The 19657-nt window shown below is 43.3% G+C and overlaps 1 protein-coding gene across 7 annotated transcripts in view; it reads right to left on the bottom strand.

Moving 5' to 3' along the window:
- Positions 1-19657, bottom strand: part of HHAT (hedgehog acyltransferase) — a 340597-nt gene that overhangs the window by 102078 nt on the left and 218862 nt on the right. For 6 of the 7 annotated variants that reach the window (XM_025429844.3, XM_025429839.3, XM_025429842.3 and 3 more), the window contains one exon: positions 4896-5097. In XM_025429844.3, the coding sequence (XP_025285629.3) occupies positions 4896-5097 (202 nt within the window). The remainder of the gene's footprint in view (positions 1-4895; positions 5098-19657) is intronic. The other variant, XM_025429840.3, reaches the window with a different exon arrangement.

The following is a 19657-nucleotide window of genomic DNA, read 5'->3' as shown; positions in this document are numbered from 1 at the left end:
TTCTTATCAGGCCAACTGACATGCATATCCTACTAATTGGTGGGTTAGGATTCCAGAGAACTAAGTAAGCATTGGTTGGATCATGTCGATAACTCTTAACAATTGACTGATCAATTTTAAATTGACTGATCTCTCAAACTCATGGGATTTTTGTACCTATGTCTTCAAAGTCAAACTGACCAATATAGCAGATAAACTGAATGGATGTCGCCACAGAGCCATGGTCTTTGCACTCTTTCTGACACACCAAGAGCCTCAGATCCCTCCCAGAACCATTGGACTGACCCTCTCTGATTGTCACTGGAGGCACCTTTCCTCAATAAGTCTATAAATAGAAATTTTACTGCTTCAGAAACGATATAAATCAGCTCAACAGGATACTTTCAGGGGCAAAGAGAGGAGACAAGGGCTGGGGGAGGAGGACATATTGAAATTATTCAATGAAAAGAACATCAGAGGTTGGGGTGGGTGAACTGCTTGAGATGTCGATTCTCCTTTTGTAGCAATAACTGACAAGCAGCCTGAAGGTATCTTCCTTCAAAGGAGAGAACACACAGAGAATTGGCAAGAAGTAATGTCATTCTACCGATGCTTCAAAATGTTTCCATTTATTAAAAGATTTCAATGCTGAACACAAATTCTAGCCCCCCGAGAGAGTGCTCATAGAAAAAGCGTGTTGCTTCAGAAGTCACTCCTCTTTCCTCTTTGCCCACCTGGCTTGGGAACTTCATGAAAGTACCTTTTGTCAGCTTCCTACAGCTCTGCCCTAGTGAGCCACAAGGAATAATCCCCGCCCCTTCCGATAAAGCAGCAGGGTACCAGACAGGCTAATTCCTCCCCATCCCATTCTTTCCTATGTATGTTTTGTTCACTGAGCATTTTGCCATCACTAGATCAATTACTATCTATGTTGCTGTGGAAAAAAAAATTGATCTCCCTGTGTAATGCTCAACAAGCCTCAGCCTTAGGAAGTTCTTCCAATAGTCAATCTATAGTCCTCATGCAGCTATATGAGCCGACTTCCTCTTATACTGCCCTCAGTGAAGTCAGAAAATCTTCATTCATTCATTTAACAAGTATTTACTGCCTGCTGACTCTGTGCCAGGTATTGTGATACATGCCAAGGAAACATCTCTGACTTCATGAGGCTTACAGCTCAGTGAAAGAGATAAGGATTAAGCAAGTTATTGCATAAAACTATTTCACTGCAACTATGGTAAGTACAACAGAAGAGATCACCTACAAGGTGCCCAAGATGAGTTATTAATCAGGACCTGACTGACTTGGGGGTGGGGGGTGGGCAGCAGGGTCAACATGAGACACACAAACAAGGTGTCACTCAAACTGCCATCTGAAGGATGAACAGAGGTGGAGGGAGAAGAGAGAGAGCATCCTAGGAGATGGGCAAGCCTGTGTGTGTGTGGGGGGGGAGCAGAGGCTAGAGGGGCCAAGCGTGCGAATGAAGAGAAGGAAAAACAGAGTGGGAAGTGTGTGTGGGGGGGGACGGGTGGGAGCAGAGAGGATAGGGAGACGTTTCAAGACCAGGCAGAGAGCCTCATGGGTCCTCTTAAATATTATGGGCTTGGTCCTAAAATAATGGGATACCACTGAGGATTTTAAGAAGGATAACAATATGGTTAGGTTTTTATTGAGAAACATCACTCAGCCCTATGAGGATAATGAATCGAAGAAGGCAAACATGGAGGCAGGGAGACTAGTTAGAAACTATTTGGTAGACCAGGCAAGAAATAAGAAGAGTTAGATTAGGGTGAGTTAGCAGAAATGGAAACAATTTTTAAAAATTAAGAACTACCTAGGAAATAAAATATAGATCATACAGGTAGAACTGAGGAGGAGAGAGTACAAAGGGAAACTTGATGGTTTTGGCCTTGAGTAGATAGAGGATGACTTTTCTAGAAATAGAGAATGCTAAAGGAAATCAGGAGCTAGGTGGAATTATTCAGGGAGGGGTACATGAGTTCAGTTTGAGATATCCGTGACATACACGAGAGGAACAGTTCAGTAGCCATGGATATACAAGGTACCGCATTATTAATGAACATCACTTAAAATTATAGTCACACTCTACATTCTTTTAATTTTTTTCTAGATGGAGGTATGTTCTAGAATTGCAGTGCTCAAAATGGAAGCCCCTGGCCACATGGCAACTGCTTAGATTCAAATTAATTAAAACTACATAAATTTAAAAAGTTTCTTGGTAACACTAGCCACATTTCAAGGGCTCAATGTGGTTTGTGACTCCTGTATTGGTCATTTCCTTTCCTGCAGAAGGTTCGATTGGACAGCCCTGCCTAGAACATCAGAAGGCCTCCTACAACACTTGGCTCTGATTAATCTTCTGATGAATGTTCAACTGCCATTCTATCAACACTGAGACATCCTAGTGTACTTTGTGCTTGAGACAAAGCTTTGAGGATGAAGATGAAAAAGATACAGGAAAAGATATGACCATCCTCAGGTATCTTCCAATCTATCTTTAAAAAAAAAAAAACAAAAAACAAAACAAAACAAAAAAACAGATGAAGGATGAAAGCCATGGAGAGAGTGTATGAGCAGCCAGTGGGTAAACTCATATTGTAAGGATACTATCAGATCAATTGTGGAAATTAACGTCAGAGGAATTTAGGTACTAAGGAGGCATTAAGTCTTCATTTGGATTTTGACAAAAGAATGGGGACTGGATTCATGAAAAGAAGGAGAGTAACCAAGGTGGGGAAACAGTTTATTCAAAAGGTCCCACAAATCTGGAATGCCAGTCCTATTTTTCTGAAAGAAACCAGGATCTATGCTGAACTGTGTAAGAAACAGAGTAATTGGGTGGGGTGGGGTAGGGGGTAGTCTCTGGGTGGACAAGTGGAAGAACAACTAAAGAATCAACCCAACTGCGCACTGACTTAACACTGTGGCTAACTCAGACACTGAGCTAACCATTGGGGATAGAAATAGCAATGGAATCCTGATCTCATACTTAAGGAGCTCTTCATCTACACAGCCATAACCAACGCCCAAGCTGTCAGGATGGAAGGTGATATAACAGGTTTTACAAAATATGTTCTTGCGCAGTAAATATGCCTACTATATACCACATTCATAATATACACAAGGCATACATCTTACCAAAAACTGCATACTCAAAAATTACCACACACTTAGGTGTCTGACTTGTGGACGGGAGCTCAAATGAGGTAAACATGTGAGGGGCCTAGAATGAGCTGTGAAAAAGCAGAGTAGACATTCAAGCGCTTCATCCTGTAAGTGTCTTCATTTTTAACCAAAATTAACAAGCCATAGGCTACACAGCACGGTTTGGGTTACTCCTTTAACTTTGGACTTTAAAAATTCATCAATAACATAAGCCATGGCTCACAATCTACAGAGCAGTGTGTAGCATTAAGTTCAAGGTTAATTTTAGACCCTTTGTGAAGGAGCAGGGAGATGTGTTACAGGGCCTTAGCCTACGCTGGAAAGAATTCTCTGGCTTTCACAGATCATAATTGGGTTTCAGTGTGAAAGACTTTCAGATTTGAAGACAGAGATTGAAACCTTGATGCTACCACCTTTTATGGTTTTTCTTTGGGTTCCAACACCATGACTTTCATTGAAATTCCATTCTCTATTAGGATTCACTGACATTTCTTTCCTGCTGATTGCTGGGTACTACTACTGAATAAAATATTTATCTTTAAACATACATGAGCATATTTAAATTCCTTTAGATGTGTTATTTTTCTATGTGCTTTGTGTCAGTTTTTATTGAAATAACTGTCCACTTTTGCTATAACTGTATAAGAAAAAACCCAAACGTATTCTATTTGGTGGTGTTGGGTTTCTGAAATATATTTGCGTTAGTTCCATATACTGGGGGAGTTTAGGCACATTAATCACTGCTCAGTAGATTTCTTGTGTTTTATTGCCTGCCGTGAACACTGATGACAGCATATTTCTTTTTAGCCACTTTTTTCGGGGTTATCAGAATACTGCTGCATATTCAGAACTGATGATTTCCTACAAGATTCTAATACACTGTATATCACTTCTTCTATGTTAAACATCTGTGTAAAATATGTGTGTAAAGTGCCTCATTTTCCAAATCATTTTCCTGTGGAATTGGAATGTGTCTTAAGCACTTAGCTGTTTTTTATGCGATAGTAACAATCCCTATAAAATTAGCCAATATTAAAAATACAGTAGTGCTGACTACTCAGTATTGGCAAGGGCATCCTCATGCACTTGTTGGTAGGAATGTAAATTTGCACACCTTGTCTGCACGGCAGTTAAGGAAGAGTTAAGCAGTATGCCCGCAAAAAAGGTGAGAAAAACCTTTAAGTTAGCAATTTTACATACGAGAATTCATCCTGGTTATGATACTCATCTCAATTTTGATTGACAACTGCAAAAAATTTGAATGACATGATTGCCAATAGCAGGAGATTAATGAAATAAATGATGGCATAGCCACATAATAGAATTCTACGTAGCCATTAAAATGGGTTGTTAGAAATGGGTTTGGTGACATAGAAAGGCGGTGCCGATACAATTATATCTCTGGAATAATAGCATTTGTTTTAAATATTATACATGTGTGCATAAAGAAAAAAAAGTTAGAATAGTTGTGAGTAATGGCTTTTGTTGAAGAGGTATTTTTCTTTTCCTCTTGGGTGAATCTTCTTAGTTTTATATGATAGGCATGCATTGCTTTTAGAGTTAAAACACTTATGTGAAAAAAAAACCTGCTACCTCTGGGCACATGCTCTTTGAATCAATCTGGCAGGAATGGCCCACATTGGGGGTGAAATCTGATGACCACTTTCCTTCCCAAACCTAACCCACCTAGCTCAGCTGTCCCCCACCAAAGGAGCAAGGACCCTGCTCACCACGCTGTCCTGGATGCACGGGGTTCGCACAAGCCTCTGGACTACATTCTCCACGGTGACTCCCAGCCAGTTGAGTGCTGCCCAGCACCAGAGGTAGTCATAGCCACCATGCCAGAAGCTCACAAATGCAAACGTCACAGCGGTGGAAAACAGTGTCCCCAGCAGGCCATGCTGGGACCCGCCTACCGGAATGTACACATACCTAGAGAAAGAAGAAGCTATTAGGAGCCATGCAGTGGGCTGTCCCTTTACTACCACCTGCACCTGCCCTTGATTCTCCTGTCACACATTGAGAGTGACCACGTGAAGATCCTTCCCTAACTCCAGGAGGCCAAAGAGCACTCCTTGAATTCTCCAACACACGAGAAACCAGCAGAAACACAAGCCTCGGTTCTGAGGGGCTTTGGGTCACAGGAGCACACACAGGCTCCACAGCTCTCATTACCAGAGCAAAATAACACTTACGCGAGGCAAGGTGAGGAGTCATAAATTTACAGTTGCTAAAAGGGGTGTGCCCAACCCTGGAAACCCAAGCACAGAACGGCAATTAAGCTTCCAGTTACATGGGGACACCAACCATCAAGACAGGTATATATTTTACAGCTCAAACTATTATGTTTATGGTAAGCCCAATATTTGAGCACAATCAAGCTCCTAAATAACAGGAGCGGGGTGCAGAACACGGTTGCCAAGACCCGTTGCTCCAGCAGCTTTCCAGGCAAGGTGCCCAGAAGGAGTAGTGACTTCACAAGTGAAGAGAAGAGTTCTGGGTTCACAGGTCAACCAGATTATTAACCAAAATGCACAGCGTCCCGGGGACATGCTCTCCACTGCTGAGGCAGCCATCTGACTACATATAAGTGGGACCATCTTCTTCAATGGGTATTTCCCAGCTGGGGTTGGACAAAATTCACACCTTGGCCCGGTAGAATCTGGAGAGGTAGGAGCATATCCTCCTGGCAGCAGCCTTTTAAAAAACTCCATAGGCCGCTGGTCTATGGTGAGTGCTTTTTTGTCCAACCTTCTTCCAGGAAGGAAAAATGTAATCATCATTTCCTGGATACGTAGTGTGTTCCAGGCACAGCACTACACACTTTACACACATTGCTTGGTTTGATTCCTTGAAGCACCATATGGTTTACACCTGCTGTTCCAGTGTGCCAACCAGTTTACAATCTGTCCTGTTTATATATTATCTTACTATTTTGTAGGGAATGCTATTTTGAGAACCATTTTTGAATAGACTAATTTTACAGACAAGTCAAAAAAAATAAAAATGGAAACCACTCCTCAGTCAATAAATATTTTTTTTAAAAAACTATAGGATAGGTATTTTTAAATATCCTCCTTCACTCTCAAATGTGCCCCAGTTTAGGTAAAATTATATGATCAGCTTAAACAGGCCCATTTTGTAGGTGAGAAAACCGAGGCTGAGGAGTGAACTTGAGCAAGGCACATGACCAGGAAGGGGAAGAGCCTCGATGCACACCTGCAACTGTGGCACCAAAGTTAATGCTTTCCACTACACCTACATCTTACACTCCCATCTAAAACAAACCAGAAAGCACGTGGGAAGGTAGCCATTTCAGAAATAGGTAAAGCAAATCAAATGCCTTCTCTTGTGCAAGAACAAGACCATCTTGACAACTAAATTAGCAAAAATGTATCAAGCACTCACTACAGATTACCGGATTCTCCATCTGCTGTCAAGCATTTACTGCAGCCTCCGGGGCAGGCCTGGCATTATGGGAAACACAGAGATATAAAAACATTGTTCCTGCCAAAAAGGACAGGTATAGCTGTTTGTGAAACAATAGCAAACGTGTCCTGGCATTAAGCTCGATGACATGGTATAAAGTAGACGAGGAGAGTGTAAGAGTCTGGAGAAGAAGGAAATGAGTGGAGGCAAGCGGACCCTAGCTGGGCAAGCCCAAGAGGATTCATTCTGCTGGGAAAGGGGGGAGGAGGTTGGCTGCTGCATCCTGGACCTAGAAGCGCCTGGACAAGGAGCCAGAAAAGCCTGACAACCCCAGGCGCGGTAGTTTTCATTGATGTTCTGCTGCCCCCTAGAGGCGGCTTGGTTATTGGTGCAGAACACTCAGCAGAAGCAAAAACTGGGCCCCAATTCTCTACAGCCTCCCACCTGCGTGGAGGGAGCTGCTGCCCCACCACGGCACTCCACGAGGCTGCACTTCACTTCGTACAATGGTGTGTGTAAGAAGGTCGCATGCAGATGCAGATATAGATGTAGACAGATATAAATACAGATGCATATATATGTAAATATGTAGGGGGGTAGAGGGAGGGAGAGAGGGAAACAGGTGTTCAAATTCAGAAGTAGGAGGAATGGCTACTGTTGACAGAAACTGTGCACATAATTTTATAAAACCAGGTAACATTAATACCAACACTCTTCTCACCCAACATAACTATTTCTTGTTGACCTTTTTATTGCATCTCACTATGTGAAGGTGAGCTGCGCTCTACATGTCAGGAAATCCAGCGTAGAATAAAAGCCTCTCACCATCCACACCAATGGATTCAACTCAAAGGACACGTTCTCACGCTTCTGACAAGGCAGTGTCTAGCCCCATAATTACATGCACGGCTATTTTAGGGACTCTTGGCAATAGTGGGCTTTGTAACTTTGCCTTCCAAATGACAGCCGACACAAATCTGAGAATTCCTTTTATTCCTGAAATTCAGATACAGCAGGGCTCCAAGGACACGAGGCTGCTTATTTTAAGCCTAAAGAGGGTATGGCTTCCGGACTGGGAGATTATAAAAATCCCTTCTTCACTCCTAACTTCTGGAAGGCAGAGGGTGCATCAAAAAGGAGAGTAAACAAGTTATTTTCTTTTACAAATCCTACCAGTCTTGTGTCAGCTCCGTGATTAATAAAAACAGAAATATGTCTCTCTTTTAGAAAAGCAGTAGTATGACCCCACTTCCCGAGATCCACAGCACAGTGAAATTGATTTCCCAAAGGAAGAAAGCTTTCAGTATCACCTTCTCAGCAAAGTAAAAAATAAAAAGATTTTTCTTGTCAGTGACTGTGAGCTTGAGTCTGCACAGGGCCTGCCCCTGCCAGGCAGCCTCATGTGGTCACTGCTTGCAGAGAATGCTTCTTGAAGGAGTTAGCATCCACCCGCAGCCGCCTTCTTAATTTAAAACCATCTCACGGAATCAGCACAACATAGCAAACCCCCAACTCACGAGGAGGAACTTCTATAAAATGGAGATGTTATTAATAACGTCTGCCCTTTACTTAGTGTCCGTGAGCCAGATGCTTTATGTATACTACTTCTAATCATTACAACAACCTAGCAAGGAACTAATGACTAGGCCTGGTATACATGCAGGAGAGGTGAAATCTGAACCTAGAATGCTCTGGTTTCAGAACTCCAAGACCTATGACTTATTATGCCTTTTTTTGGGGGGGTGGGTAAAAGAAGCATTTCTTGGTGATATGTTCCTCTTATTTAACCAAATCTTCAAAGGTGCCTCCACAAAAACATTCACCAGCATTTTACTAACTGAAGAAATGTCCTTTGTAGGGAAGGAATCTTGCTGGGGAGAAAGATGCTTAGTATTTACAAAGGAGCTTGGGCCAAGGAGCACTGGGCCAGAACTCCAGAGGTGTAAGTACAAATTTTAAACAGACTAATGAGTTTCCTTCTGTCCCACAAGCAGATAATACGTGCTATCCTGACCAGGCTGGCATCCTGCAGATGTCTGACTACAAAAGAAGTGGGGTTTAAGAAGTCATTGGTTGGCGGGGGCTGGGGGGCTGTTGCTGAGTATGTGAAAGGAGAAGAAGATGTGCATCTCTCTCAGATCCACCGTGAAATAGCATCCTACAGATGGGGGGAGGGATGCGGAGAATCCATGTGGTAAAGACATTCATCCTAAAACCACAACACTCCCTTTTCCCAGGACCTACACAACAGCTCCTCAGCCTGGCATGTTACCTTCAAACTCTTTGCTGAGGACTAATCCCAGACCCCCTTGGGGTAAGAGGATAAGGGACCTAGGATAACGAATGCCTTGGTGTTACTCATCCGTGGAATGAGGCGAGGTGGGATTGCAGGGTCCCAGTCTTCAATTACCTATTGCTTGGCAGGGCTGGGGCAGGCAGTGGCTCACATCCTTTCCAGCTCTGCCATATTTTTCCATCTTTACTTTCCACTGGTTCTCTTGGCAAATCATGAAATCCTGAACAAATGGGGCTTTTGCACCTCCACGCCTTTGGTCCTACCATGTTCACACCCTCCAGCCTCTCTGGTTTTCCAACTCCTATTCAGCCTAAAAATTTAGCTGATTTTCTATCTCCTTCCAGAAGTCTCTTGAATATTCCCACTCTCGATTTAACCCAGAGCACCTACTGTTTGTACCCCTGACTGAACAGTTACTCATCAAAAGATGTCTTCTCTATTACATTGTCATTTCGACTAAGTTGTCAGCTTCTTTCTGGAAGTGCTAGATGTGTGATGTGTGTACACACATGTGCATATGTTATTACATAGTTCCTATTCAACAGTATCTATGTACCTAGCAACATAATTTTCATAGCCTTCAACAGCTTTTAAGCCTGTGATAAATTGTTACCATGCCACAGTAATTAGGAACTAAAGGGGGATTGTAGGGTCGTGCCCCAGTTACTGGGAGAAACTTCAGAGGACACCCATTCCTAAAGAATACAGACACTTGAAGGACCCTGAAGTCTCTGTACACTTTGTAATCCCCCTTCCCCTATCAGAATCAAAACCATGTGACTCCAAACCACTAGACCTGTCTTAACTTCAGGAGACCTCACAGATGACAAGTACTAACTTGTAAAGACTAGACCCTTTAGTAGTGGGGAAGGGCAAGACTTCTGGTTGTGTTACCTTGTTGGTGAGGTGACCTCACCTTGGCTTCACCTGGGCTCTAAGAGGGGCTCCTGCTTAGAGATTTTTGCAGAGCTGGCCAGGCTCTCCTAAACTCAGCTCCAGGGCAATAATCCCTGACCTGACCCTGGCCTGACCCTGGCCCATATTTGTGTTTTCTCTCCCATAGCCCAATCTAGGTAGTGGACAAGGACCTCGTGTTTAGCTCTCACAAAGGAAGCTATAGATCTGCTTATAAAAAAGCTTTCTAAAGAAGATGCACGCAGTAAAGAAATCACTCTGTCCAGTACAGATCATAATGGAATTTTAATAAGTAAAAACCAGCAGTTGGTTAATGGGCAACTCTAGACTTTATCATCTCCAGAAGGCTAAAAGAGGTCCACTTTCAAAGCAGAGGGCACATTTTGATATGGGCTAATTCTCAGCTCTTTTACTGAGAGATGCTGGCTGTAAGTTTTATATGCAACTCTGAAAAAATTGCTTATTAAAAAATGCTATGTCCTATTTGGCAACAGAACATTGCAGAATTTATAAAATAGAGATTAAACTCCAGCTATATTTAGTCTACATTTAAACTTCCAGGTTCATGTAATTAGATGCCAACATTTTTTTTTAAATTAATCTTTTCGTTCCACAAAGTCAGTAGCTGAGTGGGTTGGGGTGCTGTGCTGATAAACTCAAGCTTCTAGCGTCTATCCTAGAGAAGCATTCAGCTCTACCTTCACAGACTAAAACCCAAACTCTAGGTCCCCCAGATCTCTACCTACTCCCTGTGGAAGCAGTTGACAAGAGAATGAATGGCTCAGCCCAGCCTTCCTCATCAGCAGAACACAGTCCAAGTACCAACCGCAGCAAACTGGGTTTAGGAGACCTGTGCTGGCCACCTGGAGATGTGTCCTTGGTCCTGCTCTGCCACTTACCAATCTCTATAACCTTGAGCTTGTCAGTCTGGCCTGCTAAGCATAAGTGTGTACGTTGACCATACTCTGAAAGCACTAAAACCTTCTTTGGGTGTGAGCTGCTATGAAGATCAGAGGAAACAATCTATGTGTAAGGAGTTTGGAGATGTCAACACCCCATATGAATAGGAGGATGCATGCTTACTAATAATGAGCCAGCAGCACTGCACTTGCATTCAGGAAAAAACGAAACGCCATTGTCATAATAATCAGATGCCTTTCCTCTATCTTCTATAAGTATTTGTTTTTTTTTTTTAAAGATGATGGCATTTATTTTATTTTTTTTTTAATTTTTATTTATTTATGATAGTCAGAGAGAGACGGAGAGAGGCAGAGACACAGGCAGAGGGAGAAGCAGGCTCCATGCACCGGGAACCCGACGTGGGATTCGATCCCAGGTCTCCAGGATCGCGCCCTGGGCCAAAGGCAGGCGCTAAACCACTGCGCCGCCCAGGGATCCCATTCTATAAGTATTTGAAGGTGCCAACACCTCTGTCCTGCTTGCTCAGAGATGTTCTTTACTTAAAACCATTAGACTAAAATATGCCGTGATCAGAACCAAGTTGCTTGGTGCTTGAGGGTCTAAACTGTAGATTCAACATCCCCCCATGCAGACCTTTTGCTTATAGCTAGCCCAGATGGAGGTCGTCTGTTCTGCAAACATCTGACATTGGCTAGAGGAACCTGTAGAGGGTATGTGGGTGTGTCAGGGTACAGTGGCCCCTACAACTTGGTCCATCACCAACATTTCACTTTCAAATCACTGCTGGCCTTCCACTCAGCTCCCCCTTGACCTACCAAGAACAAGAGCCACCTGACCAAATTCTTTCCCTATAATGGGTGACTACTGGGTGGGCAGGGCTTAAAGAAAGTGGCTTTTATAGTTTACTTATTCAACCAGTTTAAAGCAGCCTGGTAACGCTCCAGAAAGTTCAAGCCTCTGTAATACAGGAGTCTTTGCAGCACTACAATTCTCAGACTGGAACTAAAACAACATGCAATACTTCAAAACTAACTTCCAGTCACAAATGGAGGAAGTAAAGGCCCAGGTGGAGGTGACCACAGACAGGGGTACATGCTATTTCCCTCCATGGAGTTTCCACTCCTCTTCTGCTTATAAGCACATTGAAGCCTTGGCTCTGGGGCCTATGTCTATTTTGGGTTATAAATAAACACAATATAAAAGAGATTCTTTGGAGATTTGAGCAGAGGAGACAGAGTGGGATTTTATACTCTTTAGTGCTATGGAGCTGAGTCTAATCACTAATAAAAAGGTTCTTGAGCCTCAGTTTAATAACCACCAAGATCTCCTGGCTGCCTGCCTGTCTCCCCACCTTCCTCCCAAGAGGATGCTAAAAGCATCTATAAGCTTCCCTGGGCCAGATGAAAAGGAGGGGTGTATGGAAAGTCAGACGAGAAGGGGCAAACCCAGATGTCTGCATGGTGTGGGTCTGTAGGATTCTCCATCTCACAGTTGCAGGGAAAGGGTTGAGGGGAAAGATGCCATCTTCCTCCGCTCCTAACACATTTCCCCACTTTTGCTTCATCAGCGTATCTCAAGCCCTGGATCAAAATTACAACAGTCCTGGGCACATGACTCCTCTCATAAGCAATTGTTCTAGTTCTCTCATATGCTTCCTTTTGGTCTCTGCCTCTCACCTGCATCCTATCCAGTGCCACCCTGCTGGTGTAATCTTCTAACTTATGGATCATGACTGTTAGGGTAATGTTCACTATAAAAATGAACTTGTACAACCCAAAAGTTGCTGCATTAGTACAATGCCTTGAGGGTCTCTAGAACAAAGTGCTCTGAAGACAAGTGCAATAAAGAAATACCTAACGGACGGATGAAGCATTTCATTCTCCATCTGGGTTTATGGTGTAATGATTTGGAGACAGTCGTGTTAGACAGGGCCCCACAGAGGCAGGGCCCACGGCCCTGGCTGGTACATAGTCTATATTCCCATAGCAACACGGTATATCTTACACATAAAGTCCAGTTGGTTGGTTATTCAGGCCAAAACAAAAATTAACAGCTAAGGAAAAGAAGTTGCAACTTCTGTGTCCTTGGGGAGCATAGTGTCTGACAATGGCAGCCAAGTCCTTGTCTTCAAGGAGTCCTGCCTACAATGGATTCCCATCGTATTATGTCCTAAACTAAAACCTACCTGTTTGGATTTTACAAAGTCATTCTCCAATTGGCTCCCTCCTCTGCCACCAACGCCACCTTCTGAGTTTCCAAAATAGATTTCCCACTCCAGCCAGTGAACTTCATTCTCATATAAGTCTGGGCCCTCTGACCATGCCAGCCTTTCCCCCACCACGGAAGACCCCTGGCTATCACTGTCACCCATTTTCAAAATGGGTTCAACATTCACATCAAGGAAAATTTCCCCTGCCAATCTCACAGAATGCTGGTGGCCCTCGGATTCTCCATCTCTTCAGAATTCATGTATTCACCGTGGCCTAATTTCCTTAGACTTGTTGACTCTGAATTCAGGGGTGCTCACTAAGTCCTGACCAACTAACTTCCTTCTTTCCTTCATCCTCCTCATTTCCCTGATTCACCTTCCTTCCATTTCTTCTTTTCTTTGACTGTACTCTCTAAACAAAAGATGATTCTCCAGTTAGAACGTATGGCTTCATAAGTAAATGTCATCATTCACGTCTGCTGCCACACTGTCCTCTAAGGTGCTGTGGGTTTTGCAGAGTAACATTTAAAAAGTCAGACTAAATCACAGATACCAACAGGAGGTGGCCTGAGCCAGGGGACAGTTGGCAGGGACTGAGAAGTGGAACGTGTGCCAACTCCAACTTCCCCAGGAAGCTGCCAGAGCTACCCAAAAGAAAAGGGAGATTTAACCAAAAAGCAAAACTTCAGTGTTAAATGGTTTTTTAAAAAAGATTTTTAGAGGGGGGTGCAGAGGGACAGGGAGAGAGAAACTCAAGCAGACTCCACACTGAGCTTGGAGCCCAATGCTGGGCTCGATCTCACAACCCTGAGATGGTGACCTGAGCCGAAACCAAGAGTTGGGACACTTAACCAATTGAGCAACCCAGGTGCCCCAATGTGTTGAATGTTTTTAAAATTAAAGCACCCAAATTGGGAGGTTTAAGATTTGTGGTGTTAACTTTAAAAGCTTCAAATAAAACCATGGACATGCCCATCAGTGTTAGGTATCTGTGAGAGGAGGGTGTTCTCGAGGCCAACAGGAGCGTGGCTTTAATCCTTCAACTTTTTGATAATATCTCTTCCTCTGTCATGAATGCCACTTCCAAGTCCAACGCATATTTTGGCTATAAGAGAAGTACTGAGCTGAAGGGTCAAGACCACTGTAGGAAGTAGATTAATGAACGAGCCCATACACTCTACCTTAGAGCATAGAGAAGGGTGGGAGTCTGGATGGGTAAGTCACAGTCATGGACTTCAGTGCTGGTTCCTTCCCTGGGCCTTGGTTTACAATCAAGAAAAGGGCTAATGGAGAACTAGGGGGTGAGGTCTCTATAGCTTAGAACACGAATGTTCTAGAATGATCAATCAAAATGGCATGCTGTTTTGCTACTGGTTTCTGCTAAAAAGAGAGGATCTATCTTTTCTAATGGATTTTCAAGACATGGACTGCCTGAATTATGAGCTTATGCTTCTGAGTTTCCCATTTCTCCACCTCCCTGCTGCCATAAAGCTAACTTGTGAATTAATGTGAAATGCATGAGGAAAGGGTTATCTGAAGGAAGCCTGCAGGGAATCCTGAGTCAAGGTGATGAATCCTTTCCTGGTAGCAAATTTCCACCCACCAATCTATCTTCTTTGCCAATTCAGACACTTATATTCTTGACCTTCTTAAAGAGTAACAGCCCATTGGTAATAAAAATGCTCATCTGGGGTGGCCATACATGGGGCTTAATGCTCAGAAAGGAGAAAAGTGGAAGAAAAAATGCCAGCGGATATCACACAGGCACCATTTTAAAAACAATGCGATTTGAGACTGTTTTCAGGAAGAAGAAAAAGAAAGGTCTCAGGCACCGGAGTGATTTTCAAAAAATAATCAAAGCAAAATGGCTGCTGGTAGTAATAATGAGGCTACTCCCTCTCTGGACTGAAGTCAGCACTCTGACAAATCAGCTCTGACAGAACTGTTTCAACTGTCTCTCATTTATCATAATTATGATCCATAATCCCTATCAGGCATGATACCTTTTAAGGCTGGGCTCTGGAAAGGAAAACTGATAATGCTTGGGTTTGGGTACGAATGGCAATAAATCTGTAGCAGCATCCAACACAACCACGCTAGCACAACATTTACGGAAACAAAGCAAGAACATCGTCTCATGCCCGGAAAACAATGCCCCAATAAGCATTTTTCCCTTAATGCAGTGAGAGGCTGCCCAGATGACACTGCTTATTCGAAAGATCCCATGGTAATTGAATGAACTCTTGAGTGCACATTAGAGATTAATATTTTAAGAGCTGGCATTTCACAGAGACAGTCTAAGAGTGACATTCAACGTGTGTTACAAAAGGCAGAGTGTTCTGTAGATTAAAAACGCCACCATTCATGCAGTAAAATCATAAGAAATCCACAGATGTCAGGCGTGGACCTGGATATTAACACGGTAATCCGTGTTGCAAAGCAGTCCCATCCTGGGGATTGAGGAAAGAAGTGGACCGTAAGAACGGCATTTTACTTGCTCCCCAGGCTCCTTTTCAGTGTGGTCAAGAGGAGGAAAGAAGTTATATGGGTTGGAGAGTACTGTGCTTGACTTTTACCTTCCTCCTGAGAAAGGTGGGCAGAGAAAATGAGGAGTAATCAAGTAGTACTCAGCCACAAGGGGCTAATGTGGCTGCAGAGAGAAACCAGGTCTTGAGTCTGGAAAAGCAGAGAGGCAACTGGGGTGCAAATGAAAGAAGGTGCTGTTCTCAGATCTTCCCTCCCACATCACGGACGGTCCCACCATCCAACACTACGGCCAGTGAAACTATAGATAAGAGCAGCTCCCAAGAGGAGCCATTTCGTGGGAGCCAAGGAGCAATAGTATCCCCTTGGAGCTCCTATATGCCTATGGAGCCTCATCTGTCCAGGCTACATCCACTAACACAAATCTAAGGCCCAGTAATCAGTCCAGAAAGCCTGGGCTTCCAACACCATCAGCCTTCCTGATAAGAAAGGAAAGAGCATGGAAGAAACACAAATCGATCTGAGTCATGTGCCCAAACACAAGGTGTAGGGCAGAAAGTAGCCGACTGAGTTCATGATCTTTACCTTAGGTGGCATAGATGAGGAGGTTTATTTTGAAAGCCCAACAGACAGACCCTTTTTCCATTCCATGGTCAAGGCTAGAAGACAGGGAACCTACTTCCAGAACATTCTCTCTTCTCCTAGAAGGAATTTCTGGAATCCCACAGGAGAGAGGGTTTGCTGCCCATACTGTAGAGCATGGAGATGCTAAGATGAGCCATGGGCTTTAAATACCAATGCCTCTTATGAAGACTGGAGCCAAGAACCATCTAGGGGGATGCTAGAGAGGGCTAGTATAAGGGGCAACCAATCTATCTTTGAGTTCAACTGTGGGATCAATATTCCAGCCCATCTGGTTGTCATCATGTCTGCCACACTTTCCCACTGTGTCGGTCACGACAAGACCCCTGGATTCAGGTTGAACTCAAGGGCTTTGTCTTAGTGACCTCCACTTGGGAGTCCCAGTACTGTGATTCTCAGTCACGTCAGTGTACCGTGTTCTAGCTCTTGAGTGACGAGTTTGCTGGAGCGATGGAAATCTCAACAACACATTGGATATCAAAGAGGACTCCCAACTCACACTGGCTAAAAGGTCTCCCCAGCCTGAGGTCCCTTCTGCTCCTCTCACTAACATACAGCCCTGGCTGGTGGGTTGGTGGCTGTTCTCTTCCTCAGCACCAGTAGCTGCACATGTGGCTGCCTCCAGCACAGCTGCAGAACTTTTGGTGTTCTCTCCAGCATCTCTTGCACTCTCTAGGAACCTCTCAGTCTCTGGAACTACACTGCAGTGTTGTGTGCCCAACATCACTCTCGATGGGAGCCTGCATCAGGGTCTCTGCTGAGTCTCATGAAGCTCTCACCCGAAGTTCCCCTGGGAGTGAGACACCCCACAGCATCACACCCTGAGCAGGGTACTGGACTCCATAAAGGACTGAGCTCCTTCCCATGGCTCTGGGGGTGCTCAAATACTTCTGACAAGGATATTCCCATGGCAGTAGGAAATGCTCAATGTAAAATGTCACTGTTTAAGGCCCAGGTTTCCAGAAATGAAGCATTCTAATGGTGACCTGAGTTGCACCTGTGTAACCTGGCATCTCCTTAACTGCTCCCAAATCATGCATGCATTTATGTGTGTTTGTGAAGGGAATGTGTCTATTAAAAATATGCCGAGTACCAACTATGGGCAAGGCCCTGCAACAGAAGCTGAAATAACAAACAGGTGAACAGCACCACCCTGGGCCTGTCTGGAGCATACAGACTGAGGTACAGTTAGAAATTGCAAGTAAAAGCAATCAATCAATCAATCAATGCAGCCCAGAGATCTAAATGACATGCACATGCTGGGGGTGTGTAGGGGAGGACCCACAGAGAAGCCCACATCTGAAGTACAATAAGAAGGGACACTGAGAGAAGGCTCTATTTTGTCTGCACTGACCAGTAGACACAATTCCCACTTAATCCTCACAACACTGACAAACTCTTACCAAAGCCAATGTCAGAGAACAGTCATCACTGCCTGCTCAAATCTTTCAAAGAAAAATACTCTTTTGACAATTTGGGGGGTACTTGGGTGGCTCAGTCAGTTAGGCATCTGCCTTCAACCCAGGTTATGATCCTGGGGTCCTGGGGGATTGAGCCTCACATTGGGCTCCCTGCACAGTGGGGAATCTGCTTCTCCCTCTGACTCTACCCCTTCCCCTCACTTGTGCTGTCTCTTTCTCTCAAATAAATAAATAAAATCTTTTTTAAAAAAAGTTGATAGGTTTTTTTTTAAGTAATCTTACATTTCAATTTGGAAAATCAAAATGGTAGGCCAGAAAGTGACATTTGGGCACATGAGACACAAAATGAAATGAAGCTTTCTTAACGAGTTACCTAGGGACCAAGTGCACCTAGACATCACACCTCAATGTTGGTGTTGCTGCCCCAGGAATGAGCCTGGCTCAACAGGCAGGCCCCTCCATCACCCTGAACAGTTATGACCCACGCAAGGAAACAGAGTATCTAGGAGACATAATTATAATCCATGCCCAGCTCACCTCATAGGATTGTAGATGATGATCAAATAAAACAAAAGGGATAAAAGGGAACTGAAAGTTAATGTAAAAAATGATTATTATACTAGCAGTATATGGATAATAGTATATTAGGGATACAATCATCTATAATAATCAGGGAAGGAATTTCCATTAAGTTAAATATTTTGCTTAATAAAGAGGAGAGAGAGAGCAAAACCAGACTGCTTGCTTAAGCCAGGCACTGTGCTAAACATTTTACAGGTATTAATTCCATTTTCAAAACCACACTGGGAATTCCCCTACCCCCTCCCACTCCAATTTATAGATGAGGAAAATGAAGCCTAAAGAGGTTTTTACTTTCCCAATCAAAAAGTGAGCAGAGCCTGAACCAATTGGTGAAAATGATAAGGAAGCTTTCTGAGCTGTCTGAAGGTAGAAAAGGCAATAAAGCTAATGGTAGAAGGGAGATTGAGATTCAGATCTGATTCCAAAATGCATGTTTTCACTAAATCAAGTGGTTTCCCTGAGATAACTATGGATGTTAGGCATAGATGACTTATATGCTTAACATTAAAAAGACAGTTAATATTTAATCCAATATTTTAGTTTTTAAAAATATCTTTTGGGTTCCTAGTAGGTGTCAATCACCATGCTCAGTGCTTTATACAGTATTTCACATGATTTAGATGGTACTTTAGCATTTTTTTAGTGCCTCAAAATAATTTTTGTGCACCTAAATTATCATTGTACCAGCAAAGCATAACAGTTCTAGATTAGAATGCCCAAACTCAGTACGAGATGACAAAAAATCCAATGCATTTCCACTCCAATCCAGTGGAAAGTTATTATACCACCTCCAAGTCCAGAGGGAACAAGAAGGGATCTTGGAGGCCATCTGGGGTATGGCTCCCCTGTACCATACCCACAGCCAGAAGTCATTGAGCCTGTATCTCAACACTCTCAGTGACTTAGAATTCTCCATTTCTTGAAAAAGTCTTTTCTACTTTTTTTTTTTTTTTTTGGTAGGACAATTTAGATTGAAAAGAAGATGCTTTGTTGTACTTTTCACCAATTAATCCTGGTTCTCCTTTCTAAAGTAACATAGAATAAATGTAGCAGGTCTTCAACCAGCACGCAGCCTGTCAAATATCTGAAGAAAGTTCTCATCTCTCTCCAAAGTCTTAAATGTACAACTGACATATCCTGAGTTTCCTTATCTTTTTTTATCTGGTTCCAAATGTATCATAGTCCCCCCTTATCTAGATATTTCCTCATTTGTCTGGGTTCCTCTGGGATTGTGGTACCTGAAGTGATTGAAAATTTATGGAATGACATGAAAAATGAAGAACAGACTAGGAATATAAATTCTTTTTCTAAGCATGTATCCATATAACTAACAAATATTTTCTAAGCACTTACTATGTGCAAGTGCTAAGTACTAGAGACACACAGGAATGTGCCATGTAAGACTGACTCACAGAGCACATATCCAACCTCTTACACTGACGAAACCCGTGGGGACAACCAAAGCTTGCTCCCACTGCTTTCTTTAGAAAGTCAAGACCATCATATAAGAGGGTCTTCATCTTCTTTCCTAACTAACCACTGGCACCTATCCACTCATTCACTTGTGTTCCCATAGTGGAAGAAATGGCCTTC

The sequence above is a fragment of the Canis lupus genome, chromosome 7, assembly GCF_003254725.2.
Source record: "Canis lupus dingo isolate Sandy chromosome 7, ASM325472v2, whole genome shotgun sequence".
Taxonomy (NCBI): domain Eukaryota; kingdom Metazoa; phylum Chordata; class Mammalia; order Carnivora; family Canidae; genus Canis; species Canis lupus.
This window is presented reverse-complemented; position numbering and strand designations above follow the sequence as displayed.